The following is a 23,380-nucleotide window of genomic DNA, read 5'->3' as shown; positions in this document are numbered from 1 at the left end:
ATCAAATGTGTTTTTCAGAAAAGGAACAGAGCAGGTACGGGTGAGTCATATACTTTTTCATATCTACTATGGCAGTTTTACACCTATGCTGTGAAAATAAATGCTGTAGATATGTACATTATATAGGTTATGGTTTCCAAAAAAAAAAAAAAAACATTAGCGTAAAATGCATAATATGGATGAAAAAAACAATGCTTTAATATCAGATGAAATTGTTCATTTTGTGTATTTTTGAAGAATTTCACTGTAGTAATTGTCTTTAGCAGACAGTGATGATGTGAGGATTGTGTTGCTGGGAAAGACGGGTGTTGGGAAGAGTGCAACGGGAAACACCATACTGAGACGAGAAGCTTTTAAATCAATACTGACTTCACGCTCAGTGAAAGAAACATCTGAGTTCAACAGAAGACAGATAACTGTGATTGACACTCCAGGCCTGCATGATACTGGAGTCAGTGATGTTGAGACCTGGAAGGAGATTATGATGTGCATCTCAATGGCGGCACCTGGTCCACATGTGTTTCTGCTGGTGATTCAACTGGGACGATTCACTCAAGAGGAGAAAGACATAGTGAAGTTGATCTACGGGACATTTGGAGACAAGTCCAGAATGTACACCATGGTGCTGTTCACCAGAGGAGATAAACTTAAAGGAAGAAAAATTCAAGATTACATTGAAGATGATGAAAGTTTAAAGAACCTCGTCCATCAGTGTGGTCACAGATACCATGTGTTCAATAACAATGAGACTGAAGATCTGACGCAGGTTTCTGAGCTGCTGGATAAGATTGACTGTATGGTGGCAGCAAATGGAGGGAGTTTCTACACCAATGAGATGTTCCAGCAGGTGGAGAAGAAAATCAAAGAGGGACAAGAGAGAATACTGAAAGAGAAAGAAGAAGAGATCAAGAGAATAAAAGAAGAGCTGAGAGCCAAGTATGAAGCTGAAATAGAACAAATGAAGAAAGAAAATGAGAGAGAAAGACAAGAGATGCAGAATGAACTAAGTAAAACTACAGAGGAGTTTAAAAAGAGAGGACAAGAAATCAAGAATGAAAAAGATAAGAATGTACAAAAAGAGATGAAGAAAATACTGGAAGAGAAACAGAAAGAATTTGAAGAGGAGAATAAACGTAAAGAAAAATCTCTAGGAGAACAACAACAGAACTTTATAAAATATATGGAAGAAAAACATGAGAAAGAAAAACAAAACCTACTGGAAATAATTCAAAGAGAAACAAGAGAACAAGCAGAGCATGAATATAATGAAAAACTTGACAGACGAGTGGCTAAAGCTTTAAAAGAAGCTGAAGAAAGACATGAAACAGAAAAGGCTAAAGCTTTAAAAGAAGCTGAAGAAAAATATGAAACAGAAAAGGCTCAAGCTTTAAAAGAAGCTGAAGAAAAATATGAAACAGAAAAGGCTAAAGCTTTAAAAATAGCTGGAGAAAGACATGAAACAGAAAAGGCTAAAGCTTTAAAAAAAGCTGAAGAAAGACACAAGAAAGAAGTGGAGGAAGCCTCTAAAGTTGAAGAAAAAAACAAGGCAAAAGCTTTAAAAGAAGCTGAAGAAAAATATGAGAGAGAAAAGGCTAAAGCTTTAAAAGAAGCTGATGAAAAATTCAAGACAGAAAAAGCTAAACTTTTAAAACAAGCTGAAGTAAAATTCAACACAGAAAAGGCTGAAGCTGAAGCAAAGACTCCATACAGATCAAAACGAGCTAGTGAATGGAGTCACTATGTTCCTGTTATTGGAGGAGCTGCTGGAGGTTTATTTGGTGTTTTCGAAGACATCATATACTAATATTCTCAATATCAAGCTCAAAACCTGAGCAGTGAATTTAGGTATATTGGGACAAATTTTTGTTCAATGTATTAACTCTTTCTAAAATGCAACAGTTATTAGGATGTTTTGGTTATAGTTGGACAACATTTAATTCCCAAAAGGTCATTGCTGTCTTCAAATGCTGGTTGGAGACATCATTCCCAGATGGTGAATTTCAGACATGTTATTGGTTCTGAACCGGGAACACACGTTAATGAGACAGTCTGTAGACTTCATTGGGTTCAGTGACATTCTCATTGTACATGTAAGAGACAATGTACATTCAGCCGGTTGTTATCACAGAATAAACCCAGACAGGATGATCAGGACCCCGACTCTTATTACACAGCTACTTGTAAATAATTAGACACATTAATATTGATTTGAGTTGAATTATTTTATTAGCTCCTTCAATGTAATGCTTCTAAATTTGTTCCTAAGAAAATTTCAGACAAGACAGACATTTAAGGCATAATATAAAGTTTAAAGTAGTGCTTTTGGTAGTGACATTTTGTCAACTATAAACTTAAAACCTTAACCCTTGCATTTTAGAAAGAGTTATAAAATTATATTGAACAAAAGAAACAAATTTATTGTACACAGGTATCATAATCAGAATGAGCTTTTAATGCCAAGTATGGCATTAACACACACACACACACACACACACAAGGAATTTGTCTTGGTGAGAGGAGAAGCTTCTAGTGCAGTTATGATTTTTCGCAATATACCTGAAATCTACAGGAAAGAATTAAAAGAGAAACAAGGGAACAAGCAAAGCGGGGTGGCGTGTTCATTAGATGTAAAATTGCTAGAGAAGACTAGATGGATACATACACTATATTGCCAAAAGTTTTTGGGACGCCTGCCTTTACGTGCACATGAACTTTAATGACATCCCATTCTTAATCTGTAGGGTTTAATATGGAGTTGGCCCACCCTTTGCAGCTATAACAGCCTCAACTCTTCTGGGAAGGCTTTCCACAAGGTTTAGGAGTGTGTTTATGGGAATTTTTGACCATTCTTCCAGAAGCACATTTGTGAGGTCAGGCAGTGATGTTGGCGAGAAGGCCTGGCTCACAGTCTCCGCTCTAATTCATCCCAAAGGTGTCTATCGGGTTGAGGTCAGGACTCTGTACAGGCCAGTCAAGTTCCTCCACACCAAACTCGCTCATCCATGTCTTTATGGACCTTGCTTTGTGCACTGGTGCGCAGTCATGTTGGAACAGGAAGGGAAGTGATTGGAACACCTGAATTCAATGATTTGGAGGGGTGTCCCAATACTTTTAGCAGTATAGTGTATTAGTCATTGTAAATTAGCTCATAAGGAAGAACCTTGTGTTTTAGTGACTTAGAGGCCAACCTCATGATGAAGATATGGCGGTGAGGGGCTACGATCATTAGCTTACACCAGACTATAGTTTAGTTGTCAGACAAATGGTCTATATGGTCTTTGTATATCTCTGGTTATAATGGAGTCAAAATAATTTCAACAAAGTTAAAAGTTCAAGCCTTATCATACTGAGGACACTCAGTGTCGACAAACACCTGCAAACAGGAACTTCAGACAAAGAGACGGAACAATCTTCGACTTCCAGGACATTTAAGAACAAAAATGATGAGCTACAGAAGATATATAAGAAACAAGACAAAAAAGTTAGACTGACATCAACTGTTTTCAATTTTTGTTTTGGTTTTTAATATTCATGCAGGGGTGGTTTTAAATTGCATACTTGTTCTGCACATTTTAAATCAGGCCAATCGATGAATGGTTTTTAATTATGCTGAAAGATGTGATCAGAAATAACATGATGTGGATTCAATGATTATCATTGGCTAGAAAATCATAGTGATGCCACTCTGTCTTTGACTTTACACATATGCCAAAGCTCTAAAAGTTCACAAATTGGCAATTGTTTGCACATTCATTACCCATGTCTGATTTGATCTCTATAACTTGACAAACAACATGGGCAAATGTGTAATTTAGTCAACAATCTAGCTAAAGTTCTTCAGGAACAAGTTGTTAAACTCAATGAAATTTTCCCCCTCATCTGAAATAGAAAGTCTAAGTGAGATACTTGGAATCATTTGAAGCATTTTAGCAGCTGTAGTTTCAAGATTGTTTATCATATTGCTCCTGTACATTACATCTCATTGTTGATTTGTTTTGTCAGATGACTTAACTGCAGTAAAACAACAGTCTATGACACATTCCCCCTAACAGACGCCGGTATGCGGTATGACAGAAGAGACCTGTTCTTTTCTTTAAAAGGACATGTAGAAGGGAAGAGCATGGTCAGATCACCTGAGCTTTTCAAAGTATGTTTTGATAATGATTATGAAAGTTTGCTTGCATTCAATCAGTTTGTGTTTGCATATATGATTAAGAGGGGGGACTAAAGGATCTAATAATTCTGTGTAGTTTCAAAAGAGCAACCATATATTTGTGTTTTTTTTTTTTTTTTTATTATTCATTTATAATCTTTTTATTATTCCATTTAATCAAATAACCATTTTTAATAACCATTTATATACTAATTTTACTGATACATATATCGTTCTGTCATTTTCTATTATTTTTCCATTCCTGTTTAATCTTGTTTAGTTAATGTTAGGTGCTGTTGTCTTCACAAGCAAGCAAGAGATGTCTCCATTTAAAGGTTTTTAACATCACGGGAGGATTTTGTGAAGCAGCAATTATCCATTGCTTGTGATATAATAACAGAAGGATTTGTGATGGTCAGATGAAATTTGACTGAGCATTGAAACAGACACAACTAAGATTACTCAATAAACTTTGATTATTTTACCTTCACTTCGTCTCCTGCTTTCTGCTTCCTCTGTCTGCCTCTTGGCTTGATAGAGAACTGTTAATACAGTTTTGTATCAGTAAAACACTGATTTTGTGTGTACAACATTCAATCATAGATTGAAAACTTATGAGAATTCTGTTCTCCTTTATGGGTGGTGTCTCTTCAAGATATCTGATAACACTCTTTTCTCCCCCAAAATCAGGTGTACAAGACTTGCTGTTAACTTTTAGGTACCAAAAAAAAAAAAAAAAAAATATGCAGACAGGTTTATTGCCCCTGAATGTTGTTTTAAAATAAACATTTAAAATGTTGTTTATATTGGCAACTTTTACTCTCTATTGACTAGATTTTTAAACAAGTAAATGTACTTTTTACTCCACTACATTTGTAATGAGTAATGCAATTACACATTACATTTTGCATGGCACCTAACTTTTTCTGCAGCAGTTTATTTCTGCTATAAAGAATATTGCCATCTAAGGGCATTAAAGGTACTATATCTTGTGTGTTTTGCCTTTACTCACCCAAACTTGTCAACGAGCAGCAAGTGCATTAAAGCACATATAGCAGTCATTAATAAAATAAATGTGATATTTTCACTCATTAATGAATAAAGACACATAAACAGAGATCAGACCATTTCAAGGATTCAACAAATGACCCCTCAGTGATTTCGATATATTTCAAGTGTAAGAAAACTAAACAAATAAATTAAGGTTTAGGTGTCTATTAAAAAAAATAAATTTGAAAAAAAAAAAAAAAAAAATGAAATACATTTTTTAATTGTCATGTAAAACTGTTTATTCATTTATATGGCAATAATCATTGAAATCATTTTGAATCAGTAACAGCGGCCCCTTCCGGTGAGAAACAGCGTCACATGATTCAAAAGTGAAAGTGAAAGTAAAGTACAGTTGTGACACTGTGCTCAAGCTCATTTCTGACAGAAGATTTTTGATCTCGATTGCCTTGTGTGCTTCTCAGGGCCATTTCCACTGCAAACAAAGTCGACAAGTCCATAAAGTTTTCCCTTTATTTTTTCTTGTTTAAGTAAAATGGTGTTACTTACTCAGAATTAGTCAACATTTACTTGATGAAATTTAATAATTATTTTATATTTTATGTTAATTGACATCACAATAATTTCATCTATACTATTTAATTTCATATCATCATAGTAGTAGCAGCTGGAACAGGGCAGTCTGTTTTATTTAACTGCAAACAGTGTGTGTAGCCAAACAATACAAAAGTGAAAGAAAACAGCAATGCAGTACAACCCAACAAAGTACAGATCACAGAGCTTCGTGTTCAAGGCTGTTGAAACAGATTCCAGCTCCTTTTCCCACTGTATTGTCACCCAGCACAACCAGTGGAAGATGTCACTGTCATCGGACTCAACCACGTGGAACATAAATATCACTGAACCAAACCTTTTTCCAAAGACCTTGGCATTGTTGTATATTGTGCCCTTAACTAGGAGAAGGGGGGAAGTGGTCATCAGATGTACTCATAACCACACCTTAATTGACATCAGCGGTGACCCAAGTAACAATCACTACATTAATTAGTGTCCTGAGATGAGCAAAAGTGAAATCACTACAATAATGATGATAATCCCAGCAAACACCATGTTAAACGAAGATGTGTTTCTCTCAGGCTGACGTTATCAGCTGTTGTCAATGTTGGTAAAAGCTTTGTTACTCTGTATGGTCCTTCCTTCTTCCATCTGTTTTCTCTCTTTCTCTCTCCCTCTCTTTTATTCTTCCCTATTTCATTTTTTAACTTTTTTATAACTATGCCTTGTAACGACCACCTAATGTTAAACACTGTTCATGACATGAACAGTAGACTTGTTGCTGTCTGCGTTTCCATCGCGGTCTAAAGTACATGAAGATTAAGTCCGGGGGTGTAGGACTGCACAAAACTTTTCAGTTCCGGCTGGATTTCGCCCTCCGCATATAACCTTAATAAAGCCTGAACCTCATCTTCAGTCTGTCAGTCATGTTTTTTAAAACTTCATTGTTGATTCGAATAGCAAATGACTCTTACTGCACGCACCACAACAAACTTTTAAAAATGGTTGTTGAAATGAAATGCTGCGTGAACTCAACCAATCAGCATGTTCAGCACCCAAGTCCCACCCCCGAAAGTTCCTGAACGTGGGAAAAGTACTACCTCATGAGCAGGGACTTTCTAAGGGTGAATTTTTTATGTGGAAATTCATTTAGACACTGGTTTCTGCGGTCGAAACACACAGAGTATCACTCCAAAGTCCCTAGTTCCTGGGGAAAGTGGTGGAAACAAGGCTTAAAATGACTTCTATGGCGTACGTTATTGTTTGCACGTGCACGCACAGATAGAGAGAATGCTTGAGTGAAGAGAGACGGATGCTCTACTGCTGACTGCTGTTAGTGTACTAATGTTTCTTTTTCACTTTGATTGGTAGTGTTTATCAGAGTGCTTTCTTTTCCTGTTTTATACTCGCTCTTTTACATGTATGTGAAGAGTGTTGTTATTGTGCGAACCTTCTATAAAGACTTGTGGGACTACCAGTTCGTTTGCCTTGGGTGTTCCTTCTTGCCTCCGGTTTTCCATTTTCATTCTGGCAGACTTCAATCCATCTGACAGACATTATGGTCTCATTTTTACGTTCTCAAGTTCTGCTCTTCTTCATTTTTCTCCTGTTGTCTTTGCTCCTCTTCCTCTTCCTGTCTCCTCTGTGTGCCAGCAGCTCCAGCAACAGCTCTAACAGCAGCCGTAACACCAACAGCTCCAGCAACAGCTCCAACAGCAGCCGTAACACCAGCAGCTCCAGCAAGAACAGCACCAACAGGTGCAGCAACAACAGCTCCAGCACAAGCAGCACCAAAGATAAGAACTTTACTAAATATCCCTTGTGCTTTTCTCTTCTCTTCTCTCTGTCTCCTCTCATACTCCCTCTGTCTCTGCTCTTCCTCTCTCAGTGTCCTCTCTCTTTCCTCTTTCTGTGTCCTCTTGATTTCTTCTCTCCGTTTCATCTCTTCCTGTCTCCTCTCATCCTCTCTCCGTCTCCTCTCATCCTCTTTCTGTCTCTCCTTTTCCTCTCTCTGTCTCCCCTCTCTTTCCTCTTGTCTGAATCTCCAAGCATCTTCAAACATCTGATTACTGTAGTGTCCTCCTCCATTCTGCTCTATCATTGTGTCAGTCTTCTGCTGTAGATCATTCACCTGCTCTCTGTTATTCTGATCTTTATTGTTGAAGACATGAAATCTGCCTCCACACTGATCAACTAGACGTCTTAATGCACCATTTTTCTCAAAGACTTGACCCATGGATTCTCCTTTCAGCTGATCTCCATGAGTGAAGAGAATGATGGAGTATTTTAACACCTCCTGACCAAACAATATCTCAATCATATGAGGAATTTTTTCTTCCTGCTCAGTGATCCTCATATTATCTTTGAACACAATGAAAAAAGCATGAGGTCCAGGACTGGACAAATAAGCACTTTTGGCAATCTCCATCATTAACTCTTCAGGGTTCATCTGCGTGTCAAAGAATCCAGGAGTATCAACTACAGACACAGATCTGCCTGAAACAGTGGCGTGTCTCTCTGAGCATTCACGGGTTACTGTATTTGAGCAAACTGAAGATTCAAACACTTTCTGTCCCAGTATTGTGTTTCCAGCTGCACTCTTCCCAGCACCTCTTTTACCCAGAAGAACAATCCTTATGAATGAAAGACTGTCAGCAGAGATGTCGTGGATGTTGATGGGAATACTTTGCCAAGGTTTTTTGGAAACTATGGAAAACAAAGAAAACACATTACAAACATTGACTTATTTCACCTTAGCATGTACTTATGTGCTTAATTATACCAACACACTACAGTTAACATAGAATAAATACTGTATGCAGATAAAGGTGACAATATCACTAACACTTAAAGGATTAGTTCACTTTCAAATGAAAATTAGCCCAAGCTTTTCTCACCCTCAAGCCAGCCTAGGTGTAAATTACTTTCTTGTTTCTGACAAAGACAATCTGAGAAATATTAATAAATATCCTGAGGCATCTGCGCTTTACAATGGCAGTATGCGTTACCAAACGAGTATGCATTTGTGTAAAAAAAAACAACAAAAAACAACAACAACAACCCATATTTAACAAGTTATGAAGTTAAATATCCCGCTTCCGCCAGACTGACACTTCTGACCGACCTTCTTCAGAAAGCTTACGCTGTATGTCCTACGCCTTCTCTATTCAACTTACGGAACTGACACGACTCCAGTACAGTTTTTCCGTAATTTTAATATGGAAAGCAGTCTGGCAGAAGCGGGACATTTAATTCGGATGAGTCAGGATATTTATTAATATTTCTCAGATTATCTTTGTCAGAAAAAAGAAAGTCATATACACTTAGGATGGCTTGAGGGCCAGTAAAGCTTGGGCTAATTTTCATTTAAAAGTGAACTAATCCTTTAAACACACAAACTTCTTTGGTTTATTAAACAAACTGTCCTAAAATGTTATCCTTTATTACTAATATTCTGTGGGAAACCAGATACTGTAAGAGAATGAATGAAATATTTGTATTATTTTTAATAAATAAACCCAAAATCCTTTATGCCTAATGTGAACTTTCCCTTCAAATTTAATTAATATAGACTTACAGTTCTTGAAGTTGTTCTGGAAAACTTTCGCTATCAGAGATTTCACCTGGTCGCTCTGTCCTTTTGTCTTGTTGTTGAACATGTGCCATCTGCCCTCATATTTCTGAGTAAGTTTCTTCAAGCTTTCAGTCTCATTAATGACTTTGTTTATCTTCTTATTTTCTTTCTCCAGTTGATCGCCTCTGGTGAAAAGAATCCAGGTTTTATTAAGGTATTTTTCTATCAACAGTTCCTCAATCTTCTCCACAATTTTCTGATCTTCTTGAGTGAATATGTCTGACTGAAGAATCAGGAGAAAAGCACACAGGCCTGATCCACATTTCTGCAGAACCTCCTGATATTTCTCAAGCTGTTCCTTACTCTCTGTACCAGAAAATCCTGGTGTGTCATAAACAGTGACTGCGAATCCACAAATATCACCGACTTCAGCAGCAACATCTCGAGTGACAGATTTGTAGGTTTCCGTTATAATAAAGGCTTGGCGTCCCAGTATTGTGTTTCCTGTTGAACTTTTCCCAGCTCCAGTTCTTCCCAGCAAGACCAAATGCAAGCACACTTTCGGCATTAAGATTGTTTCCTCCATTTTTATTTCACAACCTAGAAATAAATAACATCAACATTGTGTAAGACAAAATAGAAAACTATGGCGCACATACCTTTATAGATGGTAACCAAATCAAGATCACAGACAGCAAATTTCTTTAACCGACAGAGGACAAAAAGCTTTCTGTTAGCCAAGGACAACATGTGGTCCACTTGACAATCCTATTTCAAATCAATCTGAATAATACCCCAAAAACATGTCCCAAATTTCCAAGATGTTTTGATCAATGGTGAATAAAGGCTCCACCAGTTCCTGCCTCGTGCTAGTGACAGGCAAGACCTTGCATTTCTTTGGGTTGAGTTTCATTTTATGATTCTCTACTAAAACATTAGGATTGTTCAATGTCTGTTGAAGGGTAGTTGAGGAGTCCACCTCTGGGCAATTGTCATGTTATTCACATATATCCAGTTGCCTGTTACGTTCTGAAAAGCACTGTTAATCAAAACTAGAATGATTATAGGCTCAAGTATAGCTCTTTGAGCAATGCCAGATGAGGGATATTCCCAATCAGAAAGACATCCATGATATCTCACCCTCTGGCATCAGATGGTCATTAAATTCCAAAGCCAAGGAATAAGGCTATGCCTCATTCCAAAATCAAGAAGGCATTGGATTGTTACCGTATGGTCGATAGCATTGAATGCCTTGGCAATATCTTATAGTAATGTACACACTGAGCCCAATGCTTCATTAGCCTTATATACAAAGTCCATTAGATTAACTAGATTATGAGTTGTAGAATAGTTCTCATAGGTTGTACCATCCGTTTAAGTGGTCTTAATTGTGCTTTAGGGCTCCAAAATACACAAGTATGGTCACTTGAACTGATGGGGGAAGATTTTCAGGTTTTTATTGTTTTCATATTCATGATGATCATGTCAAGAATTGTGTTGCCTCCAGTGTTATTTTGAACTACTTGGCAGAGATTGTCATCCAGACAACTCTTCTCAAAGTATAATAAGTCCAATGTCTGGGTACGTAGTGCGGAGCAAATCAGACTATCAAGTGCTCAATGAGTTCATCCTGATGTGGTGACTGTGGCGGTGAATACACCACATGCACATCAATAGCAGATATATGCCATAGAAGTCTTGAAGGTCTCAGCTCAGCAGCGCGGGGGTTTAAGAGCAACAGGTGCGTTGCATCTTCAGCTTTTCACTTCCGAGCCGAACATAAGTTTCTGTGTTTCTGTAAGCAAGTGTCTTCTAAGATGAGTCCAGCTCTTCATACTTCTCTTTTCTCCAGTGCGGGGCAGACAGCATAGCAGTGGGGTCGAGTCCTCTCTTTCTTTTGATTATTTTTCTTTTTTGAGGATAGCACACATCAGGCTGCACATAATTCCTGTTTGTGTTGCTGTGGCCGTTCCCCTGTGTGCTTCAGCACTTTTAAAGAGCAAGTCCCTGATAGAGCTTACACAAGTAGAGCTTGCGTCTTTTTAAAGATGACATTCTACTTGTGTGTTTCTGGATGCGGTCGTTACCTGGCACCGAGGGATGGTCACAAGCACTGTATCATGTGTCTGGGCTTACAACACGCTGAGACAGCGTTTGTGGATGAGTCATGTACCCATTGTGGGAAGATGACCATCTCGGAGTTGCAATCCAGTTCCTGCAAAGGGGCAGAGTCCTGGTCCCACTGCCTCGATCCAGTCCTCCTCAGAGGGTTGCTTCGGGCAGTGGTAGCTGTGCCCGATTTGGACCTGGAAATGATGGCTATGCTTTCCAGGGCCGCCAACAAGGTCAGGCTCGTGTGGAATCCTCCACTGTGTCCCGAGCCATCGTGGTTGGTATCTCGGGGTGGCACGTGCTGATTCTCATCCACCCACCCTGGTTCTTTTCTTCCCGGAGGTGCAAGAAGAACTCACCGGTACGTGGACAGCACCATCCCCCCTGTGAAGCGGACCATTGCTATGCAACTGTGCCCTAACTCCACCTGGTGGGGGGAGCCGTCTCTCCCTTCCTGGGCTTGTAAGCACTCGTCGGATCTTACCGGCAAGGCTTATCAGGCCTGCGGGGAAGCCGCTTCCACCCTACACGCTATGACGTTGTTGCAGGTCCATCAGGCCAAGGCACTGAAGGACCTGCACGAGGGTGGTCACGATCCGCAAGTTCTTCAAGAACTTTGTGCCATGACGGACCTCAGGCTTCATGCAACGAAGGATACGGCGCGGTCAGTGGGTCGTGCGATGTGGTCCAGGAACGGCATCTCTGGCTGTGTCTGGCTGACATGAGGGATATCGACAAAGTCAGCTTCCTTAATTCCCCAGTGTCCCACTGTCCCATCCAAGGTCGCTTTGCGCCATTCATCCCGCGTCCAGATCTCTAGAAACTCCATGTCTGGTCCCTGGACAGGACGCAGAGGTTCTAGGTGGCTTACTTCCCGAGGTACTCAACACCATCACTTGCACGTGCACCGTCTACGAGACGTGCTTACGCCGTGAAGTGGAACCTGTTTGTGGAATGGTGCTCTTCTCACTGAGAAGACCCCCGAGGATGTTCGATCAGAGTCATGCTTTCCTTCTTGCAGGAGCATAGGCTGTCTCCCTCCACCCTCAAAGTTCATGCTGGCGCAATTTCCGCATACCACAAACACATCGATGGCATGTCTGTTGGTAAGCATGACCTGGTCGTCAGGTTCCTTAGGGGGGTGAGACAGTTAAATCCTCCTCGACCCCCTTCCATACCCTCTTGGGACCTTGCTCTGGTGCTTCAAGCACTCCAGAATGCTCCCTTTGAGCCCTTGCAGTCAGCAGACTTAAAGATTCTGTCTATAAATACTTTACTGCTGGTTGCATTGGCCTCCATCAAGAGGGTAGGGGACCTGAAGGCATTTTCGGTCGATGAATCGTGCTTAGAGTTTGGGCCGGGCGACAGCCACGGCCACGTGGTACTGAGACCCCAGCCTGGCTATGTGCCCAAGATTCCTACCACTCCCTTCAGGGACCAGGGAGTGAACCTGCAAGCGCTGCCCCCGGAGGAGGCAGACCCAGCCCTGGCTTTGCTCTGTCCAGTTTGCGATTTGCGACTGTACATAGACAGAACTCAAAGCCTCAGGACCTCAGACCAGCTCTTTGCCTGTTACAGAGGCCAGCAGAAGGCAAAGGCTGTCTCCAAGCAGAGGATGGCCCACTGGATAGTGGACACCATCGCCTTGGCTTACCAAGTACAAGGCGTGCCCTGCCCGCTCAAGTTGCATGCTCACCCTACGAGAGGTGTTGCATCCTCCTGGGCGCTGGCTCGTGGTGCCTCGCTGACAGATATTTGTAGAGCTGCGGGCTGGGCGACACCAAACACGTTTGCTAGATTCTACAGCCTTCGCGTTGAGCCGGTCTCCTCCCGTGTTCTCACCTCAGGTCAGAGGCACAGAGAGGCCTCGGCTTAGTGTCGGCTTGCTGCGCTTACATTTGCTTATTGCTTCAGAGAGTCCCTACAAGGCAGACCCTGTTGAGACCTCCGATCACCCTTTGGCAGCCAGACATGGCGGAGCGTCTAGCGCCAGGCCTATATTCCGTTGTATCCTTGAGAACTGAGTTTAGGCTGGGTTCCATATGTGTGATCCTACAGGGATCCCATATGTGTTATTCCACAGTTGCTCCTAGACGAAGTCTGTGTCTTTCCCTCTGGGAGAACCCGTCTTACATCAGGTTGGAGTCACCCCAGTACTTCCATATGTGGTACAGCCCTACTGGGTTAGTCCTTATGTACTTCTCCACATAACTCCTTGGGGGAAGGATGTGGCTTCTGCAGCGTTCCTTGCCCAGTGAAAAGGTATCCAATAGTCTCACTGAATGGGTTTTTGGGGAACAGATCGACAAATCGACACTCTCCATGTTAGCCCTGTCAGGAGGCTTGCAACAGAGCATTGGAAGGGGGCAGCGCCTGTGGCGCTTTGGTAGGGATTCCTATTCATCGGTCTGTCCAACGTACGTCGAAAGTGACCGACTGAATGGGAACGTCTCGGTTACATAGGCAACCCTCGTTCCCTGAAGGAGGGAACAGAGACGTACGTCCCGTTGGCACAGTCGCTGTACCCCACCGATGCTGCCGTCTAACTTGTTCAGCTCGTTCAGTTGCAACGCAACTGCTGCTCATTAAATACCTGTGCTGCGAGGAGAGCAGCTGCTGCAGATTGGCCTCGTCGGTCCTATTCGTCGGTCTGTCCGACGTACATCTCTGTTCCCTCCTTCAGGGAATGAGGGTTACCTATGTAACTGAGACGTTTGTCATCAAGAGAGTTGGTAACTCTTGGTAATAAGTATAATTAGATAGTCTTTTATGCTCTAACTTGATTTTAATCAGGTTTAATTCTTATTTGTTCACAGTCTTCAGTCCAAACAATTTTGGTTTAGTATGGTCAAATCATCTGCCAATAACAGTTCTAATCTTTCATAAAAAGATTTTTCATAAAAACTATAGCAAGGAGAGTCAAATGGTAAGTAGATAGAACACTTTTTAATTTTTTAGAAAATATAAATTACATTTGGAAATTTTCATGCTGACAAACTGCTGATAAAAGACAAAAAATATATAAAATATATATAAATTTTTGTTATTAATTTTTTTTTTTTTTTTTTTATTTGACATGGAATAACTCAGGAAGGCAATAAGATCGGAGAAAAAATCTTTTTTGGTGATGCTCTCCTACATGTGAGCTGCATCTGGTTCAAATTTTGTGCCGATAGCATAGTTGAATAAAGTATTATTAATTTTTTCACAGCTAGATGGCACCCACGGGCGGTAAATTCCAGTTTAGAGGCACTTCTTAGCACTCGTTAATAGTTTTTCAAAATGGATTGATGCATAGAAAATGAATAGATGCATTAAAAGCTGAATTTCAAAGCTTTAAGATGATACCTTTTTTTCTTGTGTTTTTCCACGTTGGAAAAAACGAACATGGATGGTTCAGGGAACATTGGATACACATTGCATCCCACAAAGATGAGAGACATGTTTTAAGCTAAGTATGTTACATCATTCCGTAACTTGTTAATTTTTAATTTAATTTTTAATCGTGAGAATCTGCTTTAAATAATGATGTGCCATTTTCTATTATCTATGATAATTTTTCATGAAGTTATGAGCACGGGAAATCTACATATTTGTATTCAGTTAGCGGCTGTGCTGTTTTTGTTGTAAACGCATATTACTCAGACTCATTAGAGGGTGAAAACAATGCAACAGGAGCATGTTGGAGGCTCGAATGTGTAAAGTCTCTGGTTTTGTATGCAAAAAGAATTTTTGTGCTACCTATATGGGTTCAGTTTTTATTGGCTCTTAAAGAGAGACACACAAACGGGAGCGCCGATGCGCCAACCGGCATTAAAGGGTTAAACTAAAGATCTAGTTACCTTGCTAATAAATAATGTTTTCCTTATAGAGAATAGGAACATGACATCAGCAGCGCAATGCATTCTGGAACTTTATGACACCAACACTATGATAGAGTAGTAATGGAGGTAGATTTTATATTTATTTTATACATTTCAAAAACACATATTGTCGTGTTATGAACTGTCTTAGCTGCTCTCATGACCGACGTGAAAACAGATTTCAAACGAAGCATAATTTCTGCTTTTCAGCTTGGAAACATCACAACACAATGGTGAAAGTGAAATTATGATTTCTCCAAGTGTATTATACACAATGAATATGTGCAGTGTTTTGGCCGCAGACTGAGCGTTGCTATGTTGATTTTTATTTGGTGTCAATGTACTCTCCTGAGCGTCTCCTAAAATATGGCAACGACTACGCAGAATGCAACGTGCAATGACATAGATTCCCATTCTCTATAGTATGGATATTGATATCAACTACATAGTTGATAGCTACGGCCCACGTATTTGCATTCATTTGCTCGGCTATAAAATAAGTGACTCTTTAAAAATTCCCTATAAATTAATTAATAATTTCCTTTGAGCTAAACTGACTAGTTTTCCTTACAATATCCCTCTGTATCAGTCCATCAATCTCTTAGGCCCCATTTACACTGCATGGTTCAAGTGACCCAATTCCAATTTTTTCCTCTCATGTAGCACAGATCGGATATGATATATGAACATGCAAGCAGGAAAAAAAACGCATGAATTCCAATTTTCTCAGATCGGTTTCAGGCCTCACTCATGTGGAAATAAATCTGATATAATCCAGATGCGTGCATTTGCGTCTGCCATGTAAGCGGTCAAATCGGATATTCCCCAGTAAATGCGAGTCATACTTCATTGAAAAAGGAACGGAGGCAAATGACGTCAACTCAGGTGGACACGAACTGCGTTTACACGACACTAATGGCTCTTCTCTTTTTTTCTCCGCCTTACGAGAGCAATGTTTTACTGACCTTTAAAGATAGTGCGGAAAGCAAAATTGATAATCATTTCATCTGCATCCATTGCATATCGCGCCGTTTTACTTACATCTTGGGCTGTTTCGCCAGTGTATAGTGTAAATGCAAATATCGGATATGGGTCACTTTCAAAAGATGATGTAAGCGGGTCATCAAAAAAATCGGATATAGTCACCAAATCGGAATTGTGCATCAAGACCTGCAGTGTAAATGCGGTCTTAGTTTTTAAACTCAGTCCTTGAGCTACCAAAGTGGCTGACCTTAACAACAACACACTACACGTTTTATGGTTTTTACAAACTGTATCCACCAATTTTAATGGAATTAAATATGCAATGTATGTATTATTGCTCCCTCGTTCAAAATGCTAATTGTAAACAAGTACTTACCATGACATAGTTTTATGATTAAGAGCAAGACTCATTGCTTTAGTAGAATTAGATACACTGATGAAACTTTTAGCATGCTAATATACATGTTTTGATGTTAATCAAACCTTACCTTTTTCTTGTTTTTTTCTCTTCTCTTCTACACTCCGTCTAATCTCTTCTTCTTCTTGTCTGAATCTCAGAGCATCTTCAAACATCTCATTACTGTAGTGTCCTCCTCCATTCTTCTCTATCATTGTGTCAATCTTCTGCAGTAGATCATTCACCTGATCTTTGTTATTCTGATCTTTATTGTTGAAGATGTGAAATCTGCCTCCACACTGATCAACTAGATCTCTTAATCTACTGTTCTCCTTAATGAGTTCCTCTATGGGCTCATCTATCCAATCTCCATAAGAGAAGAGAATGATGGAATATTTTAACACTCCCTCACCAAAGATCATCTCAGTCATCTGAGGAATCTGCTTCTCCATCTCAGTGAATCTCATAATCACAGGAAACACAATGAGAAAAGCATGAGGTCCAGGACTGGATAAATAAACGCATCTCTCTACCTCTTCATCTAACTCCTCAGGTTTTATCTGTGTGTCAAAGAATCCAGGAGTATCAACTACAGACACAGATCTGCCTGAAACAGTGGCGTGAGCTTCTGAACATTCACGGGTTACTGAACTCATACTCATCTCAGATCTGAACTTTTTCTGTCCCAGTATTGTGTTTCCAGATGCACTTTTCCCAGCACCAATTTTACCCAGAAGCACAATCCGTCTGAATGAGGGACTGGAGACAGAAATTCCTTGCAGTGGTTTTTCTGACACTGAATGAGAAAAGGAAACAGATCACACAATCACTTAATTTACTTCAACATGTATTTTACATACATTGCTCACTTACTTTAGAAATACCTTCAGCTAACACATAGTCACGTCACTTAAGATAGTGTCATACCATGAAATAACTACTACAACTATTACAAGTTCTGTAGCTAAAACCCTACAATACTCATTTAAAGGTGCAATATGTATTTTTTTGTCTGCTAGATGTCGCCTATTCAAAACAAAGGCGTAGCTTGATGACGGCAAGTTTGAGCAAGGAATCTTGGGAGATGTCGTCTTCAATTCAGAGCCCATGGAAAATAATCGGGATAGGACTCGGGAAGAAATCATGTTAATGGATGCGATTATTAACGTTACTGTAGTATGACACACGCCTCACAAGCAGCGGGACTTTTATTATGACACAGTCGCTGGCGCCGCTTCCGCTTTTCCGGTCATGAGTATGAGGTAACACAGCTCTGTTTATTATATACATTTGAGTGTGTTGAAAATGATGTTATAACGTTACTCTGTGCGTTCGCTCTGTGGCTGCTGTGAGACACTCGTTTGAGACACACTGCAGTAAGATTTTAGATTATCATATTAAATGCTGGATGGCTTGTGTTGATAAATGGCATGCAATTAATATATTATCTGTATTATTGTTACTAAAAATAAAGCTGCATCTGATTATGCTATGTTAGCTATTTCACAAAATAGTGTCTGAGGCATGGTAAAGCATGGTACTCGCAAAAAAAAAATCAAGAAAATTGATTTAAACAATAAGACTAAACGTGTTGAGCTATATAACAACAATTAGTTTTCTGTCTATAAATATATCAAAACAGTTGTTCCCTTGTCTATTAAAATGTGTAATATATTAAAATGTCTTTGGAGTTTCCATGGTTTCTACAAAATAAATCCGGAAACAGAGATTAATGCGGATAAGACGGCATTGGCAGGCGACTTGCTCACATGTCCCGGATCCTTAGTTAAAATTGTGATTTTTGTCACAATTTACAAATAGTAAGTACTCAACTTGGATATTTTACTGCAAAAATCTTACATATTGCAACTTTAATATAAGACAAACACACAAGATACATACATCAATCTCTATAACAGCATTTAAACATTTCTAGAAAAGCATATCAAACCTGAACAGCAATGAACTGCTCATTAAAAAGCTTAGAAGATCAGTGAAATACTCTAAGTAAGGTATGAGTGTCACTGAACTTGAACTCAAATCTGTAAAATTACAATCACATTTTTGCTGTCAAATAATTTAACCGACTTACTGTTGGGACGAACCCATTCTGGACTGCTTCTGCCTGCTGCAAAACACAAACTGTTAGTGAATCTGATGAACATTATGTGAGACATCAGAAAACAACTGTACTGTTTACAATTTTAATGTAACGGTGATACAACAAACACGTTCAATGGACCAGTGCTTTATTTTTCTGTCCAATTTATGCGGTGACACTTTACAATAACAGTACATGAATAATCATGTACTAATACCTGAATTAATAGTTACTTCAACATGAACTCATGATTAATGAAGATATGAACTAATCATGAACTAGAAAGAGCTATCCTTAACTACAACAGGAGTCATAAGGATTCATGCATTAAAAAACAGCAGCCTTAACAACATGTTAATACATGCTTGATAATTAATGCATTAATTAACATTTAGGGTAAACTAAATCAAACAGTCTCTATAAGAAGGAATAAGAAATATTTGGACTTTGAAATGAATTTAAACAAACTATTATTGTCATAATTTAAACAACTGACATCAGCAGCTTCGTTATAAACATTAATGAAAGGCACAAGATTAGTTTGTCATTATTTTCACTGATCCTCCTTATCAAACATATAAAATACTACATACACTAATAATTTATCTTAAAAGGTCTTAATCTGTTTTGTGATATTCTTTCCCATCAAACTAAACCTACTTTGACTTACAACAGATCCTGAGGAATCGGTTCCAAAAAAACAACCAAACAGGAACATGAACTAAGGTCAGGGTATCAGTACAGTTCACTCTCCATCCAGATGCAGGCTGTGATGATACTGTACCTCCATTCTCTGACTTTTTAAAAAGCCACACAACATCACTTAACTGGGCTGAATACTAATTGTACTAGTGCATGTGTATTTGATAGTAAGTTAATGATATATTTAGTAAGTAACAGCATGAGCAACATATAACTTAATTTTCTTTTTCAACATCTTAAGACAATGTTTACAAATAATATTAGCAGTTGTTTTGCTTTTTTTTTTTTTTTTTTTTTTTTTTTTTTTAAAAAGTAAGATTAATATACATTTATATTTACCATGTTGGGTTTAGGTCAGGCTGACTAATTGATCACAGAAAACTTGAAACAAATCATGTGACCAGCATACTCAAGACAGACCAGGCTGTGATAAAGGATAAAACGATTTGATGAAAAAAATCGTACTTATGCCTCAAACAAGACACTAAAATCTATGTATCTCATGGTGCACATTGCCTGTTTAAGGGTTTATAATGAGTTAATTATGATGTGCCCCCTCAAGTAAAGTCATGACACAATAATCCCTTGTCAAAAAATCCTAAAGGATTCCAATAAGAAACCTGTGCAGGATTCCAAATAGAATTTCTATCATATTTTGGAACCATTCCTATAGGATTCCAATAGAAATTGTCTTATAGGATATTTATATCTTGTCCTAAAAGAATCCTATAGGATTCTGAGAGTCAATACATAAATATCCTGTAGGATAATTTCTACAGGATTTTAATGGGATTCAATTGGGTCCCTATTCAAGTCTATATGGGAATTAGTATTTATTTATTTTTATTTTTTTTTTAATCTTAAAGAATCTTTAGAGAATTATAAAGTTGCACTTTTTCCACTGTATCCTTAACTAACCAATGGTAGTTTTTGATTGTGTTTTACATACTTAAACTCACCTCGATGTAGACACTACATATGCACTTACAAATCATTAACTAATATATAAATAAACATTAAGAGTGCCATCCTTATTCCTTTACACCCCTTGTACAAAAAACAAAGATAAAAAAATATTTGTATTTCTTTTATTTATATATTTAAACATATATGTACTTAAAAGTAAGCCATAAACATACCTGTAAAGACACACATAGGCACATTTACATGTAAAATCGGGCGTGTCCACAAACTAATGCTAATCTAAGCATATACATTTAAACGACAAAAAAATACAGTAAATAACTACATAACCTCCTGAAAATCCCAATAAAACATACATGCAAACATGACTTTAGTCATTAATTCGGTTTACCAAAGCAGTCAACATTTATTAGTTTAAAATGCCAGCATTACTTCTCTTTGCCAAGGAAACGCCTAGAGTGCGCCATTAATGAGTGTCCCACCAGAAATAAACGCTACATACTTTAGTTCCGGGAAGAAACTATACGAATAAAAATGAACTAAAAAAAAAAAAAAAACAGAAAACGGTTTATTATTAGTGGTAGTTAGTCTATTTTCCACGTTTGATTAGACGGATCCATGTAATTAATGGCTAAATAATCATGTGCCATTCCAATCATTAGTCACAAAGCTGCAGATGGCAGATTATGATTTACAGTTTAAATTATGACAGTATTAAATTACATGTTTAATTCAAATTCTGAGTACTTATTTACTCTTACGGAGCCTGATTTATTTAGTTTACTCCTAAATGTTAATTAATGCATTAATTATCAAACATGTTTTAACGTGTAGTTAAGGCTGTTGTTTTCACGCATGATGACTCCTGTCGTAGTTAAGGAGCTCTTCATTAGTTCATATCTTAACTAATCATGAGTAATCTCAAATAATAGTAGCTTATATATTTGGATGTTAATCAGATCTTACCTGTACCCGCCATTTTGTGCTCAACACCATGACATCTATAAACCGAAAACAAGGCGGTGACATGAAACCAGCAGATATAAATATACTCACCTGCGCCCCCTGCAGATAAACTGAAATTAAAATATTAAATATAAGAACAAGTTCACTTTTTATTCACAGTATTTGTTAAGGTGTATTTTCTATATATAAACATAAAACCATTTGTTTATTTGTCTACACTGAAAATTTTCTTCTTGCATCTACAAATGAAACATCTATATATCTAGGCCTATCTACAAATAGTTGGAAAAAAAAAAAAAACATTGGTAATTGGAAATTGTCTAATCAAACTTTTAAGTACTTTTTTGAGTACTTTTTTATGGATGGTTTATTGTTGTCTTTAAAACATTCACAACCCCATTCACAACCATTATAAATCTTTGGAGAGCAAGGATATTTTTTACATATATCTCCGATTGTGTTCGTCCAAAGGAAGATAGTCATGTATACCTAAGATGGCTTGAGGGTGAGTAAATCATGGGATCATTTTTATTTTTGGGTGAACTAACCCTTTAATGACATTATGCTGCTGTCACTTTTAGTTAATGCATGCAGAACAATGCAATGATACACATAAGTATTCTTCCTCAGTTGTTTAAGTTCACTTGAGACATGACATACTGTGTTTACGAGGCTTCTTGCCAAGACAAAATGTGACATATTTTCTGTGCATTCGGTTTGTAGTTATTTTATCAAATCGTGTCATTTACATTTCTCTGCTTAACCCTTTGATGTGTACGACTACACCGGTGTGATTAGAACGATTAGAACATTCAGAGCATCACGTGATCAGCTGCTAAATTCAAATCTGCTTTCGAGCTTTGGCTAGCGCTGAGCCAGAGATGGACGTGCTTGTCATTATCACAACTTTTCAATGTTTTCAATCGCATAACGTTTATTTTAGGTTTTAGACATTTAAATGTACATAGTAGCAAAACAAACAAACAAACAAAACAAACATTTATAGTACGTAAAATATGCACTTATGTCTATGAAAGCGGCAATAATACTACTTTCAAACATAAGTGACAACATAAGTGTATTCACAATAGACACACAGTGTCATGTCTTTCAGGAGAAGTGGATGAATTTACGTGTTGTAACTTTCTTTTGTTTTTTCTTTCTTTTTTTTTCTAAATTGATCCTTCAACAAATACATAACAAAATTGCCAAGGGTGTATATATATAAAAAACAAACAAACAAACAAAAAAAATCACTATGTAAACATAAAATTACAAAATAAATAAACCAAACAAATAAAACAAATAAATAAAATAATGAAAGGCCTTGATATTTCACAATATCTTAAATGTACTAAATAACTATATATATATATATATATATATATATATTAGTGCTAACACCATTGAGATTTCAGCATCCATTAAAACAAAATAAGTCAGTAAATAATGCAGATATGCATATAGTATTGTGTAAGCATGTAACTAACTTACAAGCAATTAAAAACTCAGATTATACAATGAACAGCAGGGTCAGTTTTTAAATCAGTTGGTGAGAGTTGTTTCACCTTCCTCTTGCACAAGACTCTGACTCAGACAAAATAGTTAAAGCCAGTCAAAGCTGACAAGCTCTGTCAACTGATGAGAAACACTATAGGGTTCAGGCTGTTGCTTTTTCTTTTGGACCTTTTGAGACTTCCATCTGATCTGTGACTTTGGCAGTTCAGTGCCATCAGGGTTGATTCTCGGAATAAACCATCAAGCACAAGAAAAAAAAAACAACATTATTTTTCAGACCAGTGTTTGCAGAATTTGCCCTAACTCTCAAACTTGATGTTAATAAAAAGCACTACACATCTGATTCTGAATGAACCTACAGGGATGGTACATAATTAGCAGGGGTGTAATGGTTTTTTATCATAGTTTTAAGGTCACAGTTCTGGTACAGTTCGGTATGTGCTGTGTTCAGGGAAAATAGGACAACTGAAATAAAAATAAAATGAGAACAAATAAACTACAAGCAACAAGATGATTTCTTTGT

The 23,380-nt window shown here is 38.0% G+C and overlaps 2 protein-coding genes across 6 annotated transcripts in view; one reads left to right on the top strand and one right to left on the bottom strand.

The window, feature by feature from the left end:
* LOC127509865 (putative leucine-rich repeat-containing protein DDB_G0290503) overlaps window positions 1-4,643 on the top strand; it is a 427,110-nt gene extending 422,467 nt beyond the window's left edge. For 2 of the 4 annotated variants that reach the window (XM_051889046.1, XM_051889044.1), the window contains exons 4-5: window positions 19-40; window positions 267-4,643. In XM_051889046.1, the coding sequence (XP_051745006.1) occupies window positions 19-40; window positions 267-1,804 (1,560 nt within the window). In that variant the 3' untranslated portion in view covers window positions 1,805-4,643. Of the gene's footprint in view, window positions 1-18; window positions 41-263 lie in introns of all 4 variants that reach the window. The other 2 variants (XM_051889043.1, XM_051889041.1) reach the window with 1 other exon arrangement.
* Window positions 4,644-5,407: 764 nt separating this feature from the next.
* LOC127509889 (GTPase IMAP family member 8-like) lies at window positions 5,408-21,391 on the bottom strand. Of its 2 annotated transcripts, XM_051889152.1 has the most exons (5): window positions 21,340-21,391; window positions 18,739-18,774; window positions 16,738-17,442; window positions 9,294-9,890; window positions 5,408-8,422 (listed from the first exon to the last, which is right to left on the bottom strand). In XM_051889152.1, the coding sequence occupies exons 1-5, from the start codon at window positions 21,350-21,352 to the stop codon at window positions 7,287-7,289; spliced, it is 2,487 nt and encodes an 828-aa protein (XP_051745112.1). In that variant the 5' UTR covers window positions 21,353-21,391; the 3' UTR covers window positions 5,408-7,286. The 2 variants fall into 2 exon arrangements, with proteins under 2 accessions (XP_051745112.1, XP_051745113.1); XM_051889153.1 differs by lacking the exons at window positions 16,738-17,442; window positions 18,739-18,774; window positions 21,340-21,391 and having other exon boundaries at window positions 9,294-16,712.
* Between the last annotated feature and the right edge of the window lie 1,989 nt (window positions 21,392-23,380).

Source organism: Ctenopharyngodon idella, chromosome 3, assembly GCF_019924925.1.
Source record: "Ctenopharyngodon idella isolate HZGC_01 chromosome 3, HZGC01, whole genome shotgun sequence".
NCBI lineage: Eukaryota > Metazoa > Chordata > Actinopteri > Cypriniformes > Xenocyprididae > Ctenopharyngodon > Ctenopharyngodon idella.
The sequence above is the reverse complement of the archived record's forward strand: the minus strand, read 5'-3'. Positions and strand labels throughout refer to the sequence as shown.

What these genes read in the sequence shown, in the direction of transcription:
- LOC127509889 (XM_051889152.1), bottom strand. An exon ending in GAGAAAAAAACAAGAAAAAG is followed by an intron (nt 9,891 to 16,737) that starts GTAAGGTTTGAT and finishes ATTTATTTCTAG; the next exon opens with GTTGTGAAATAAAAATGGAG. An exon ending in CCAGAACAACTTCAAGAACT is followed by an intron (nt 8,423 to 9,293) that starts GTAAGTCTATAT and finishes TGTTTTCCATAG; the next exon opens with TTTCCAAAAAACCTTGGCAA.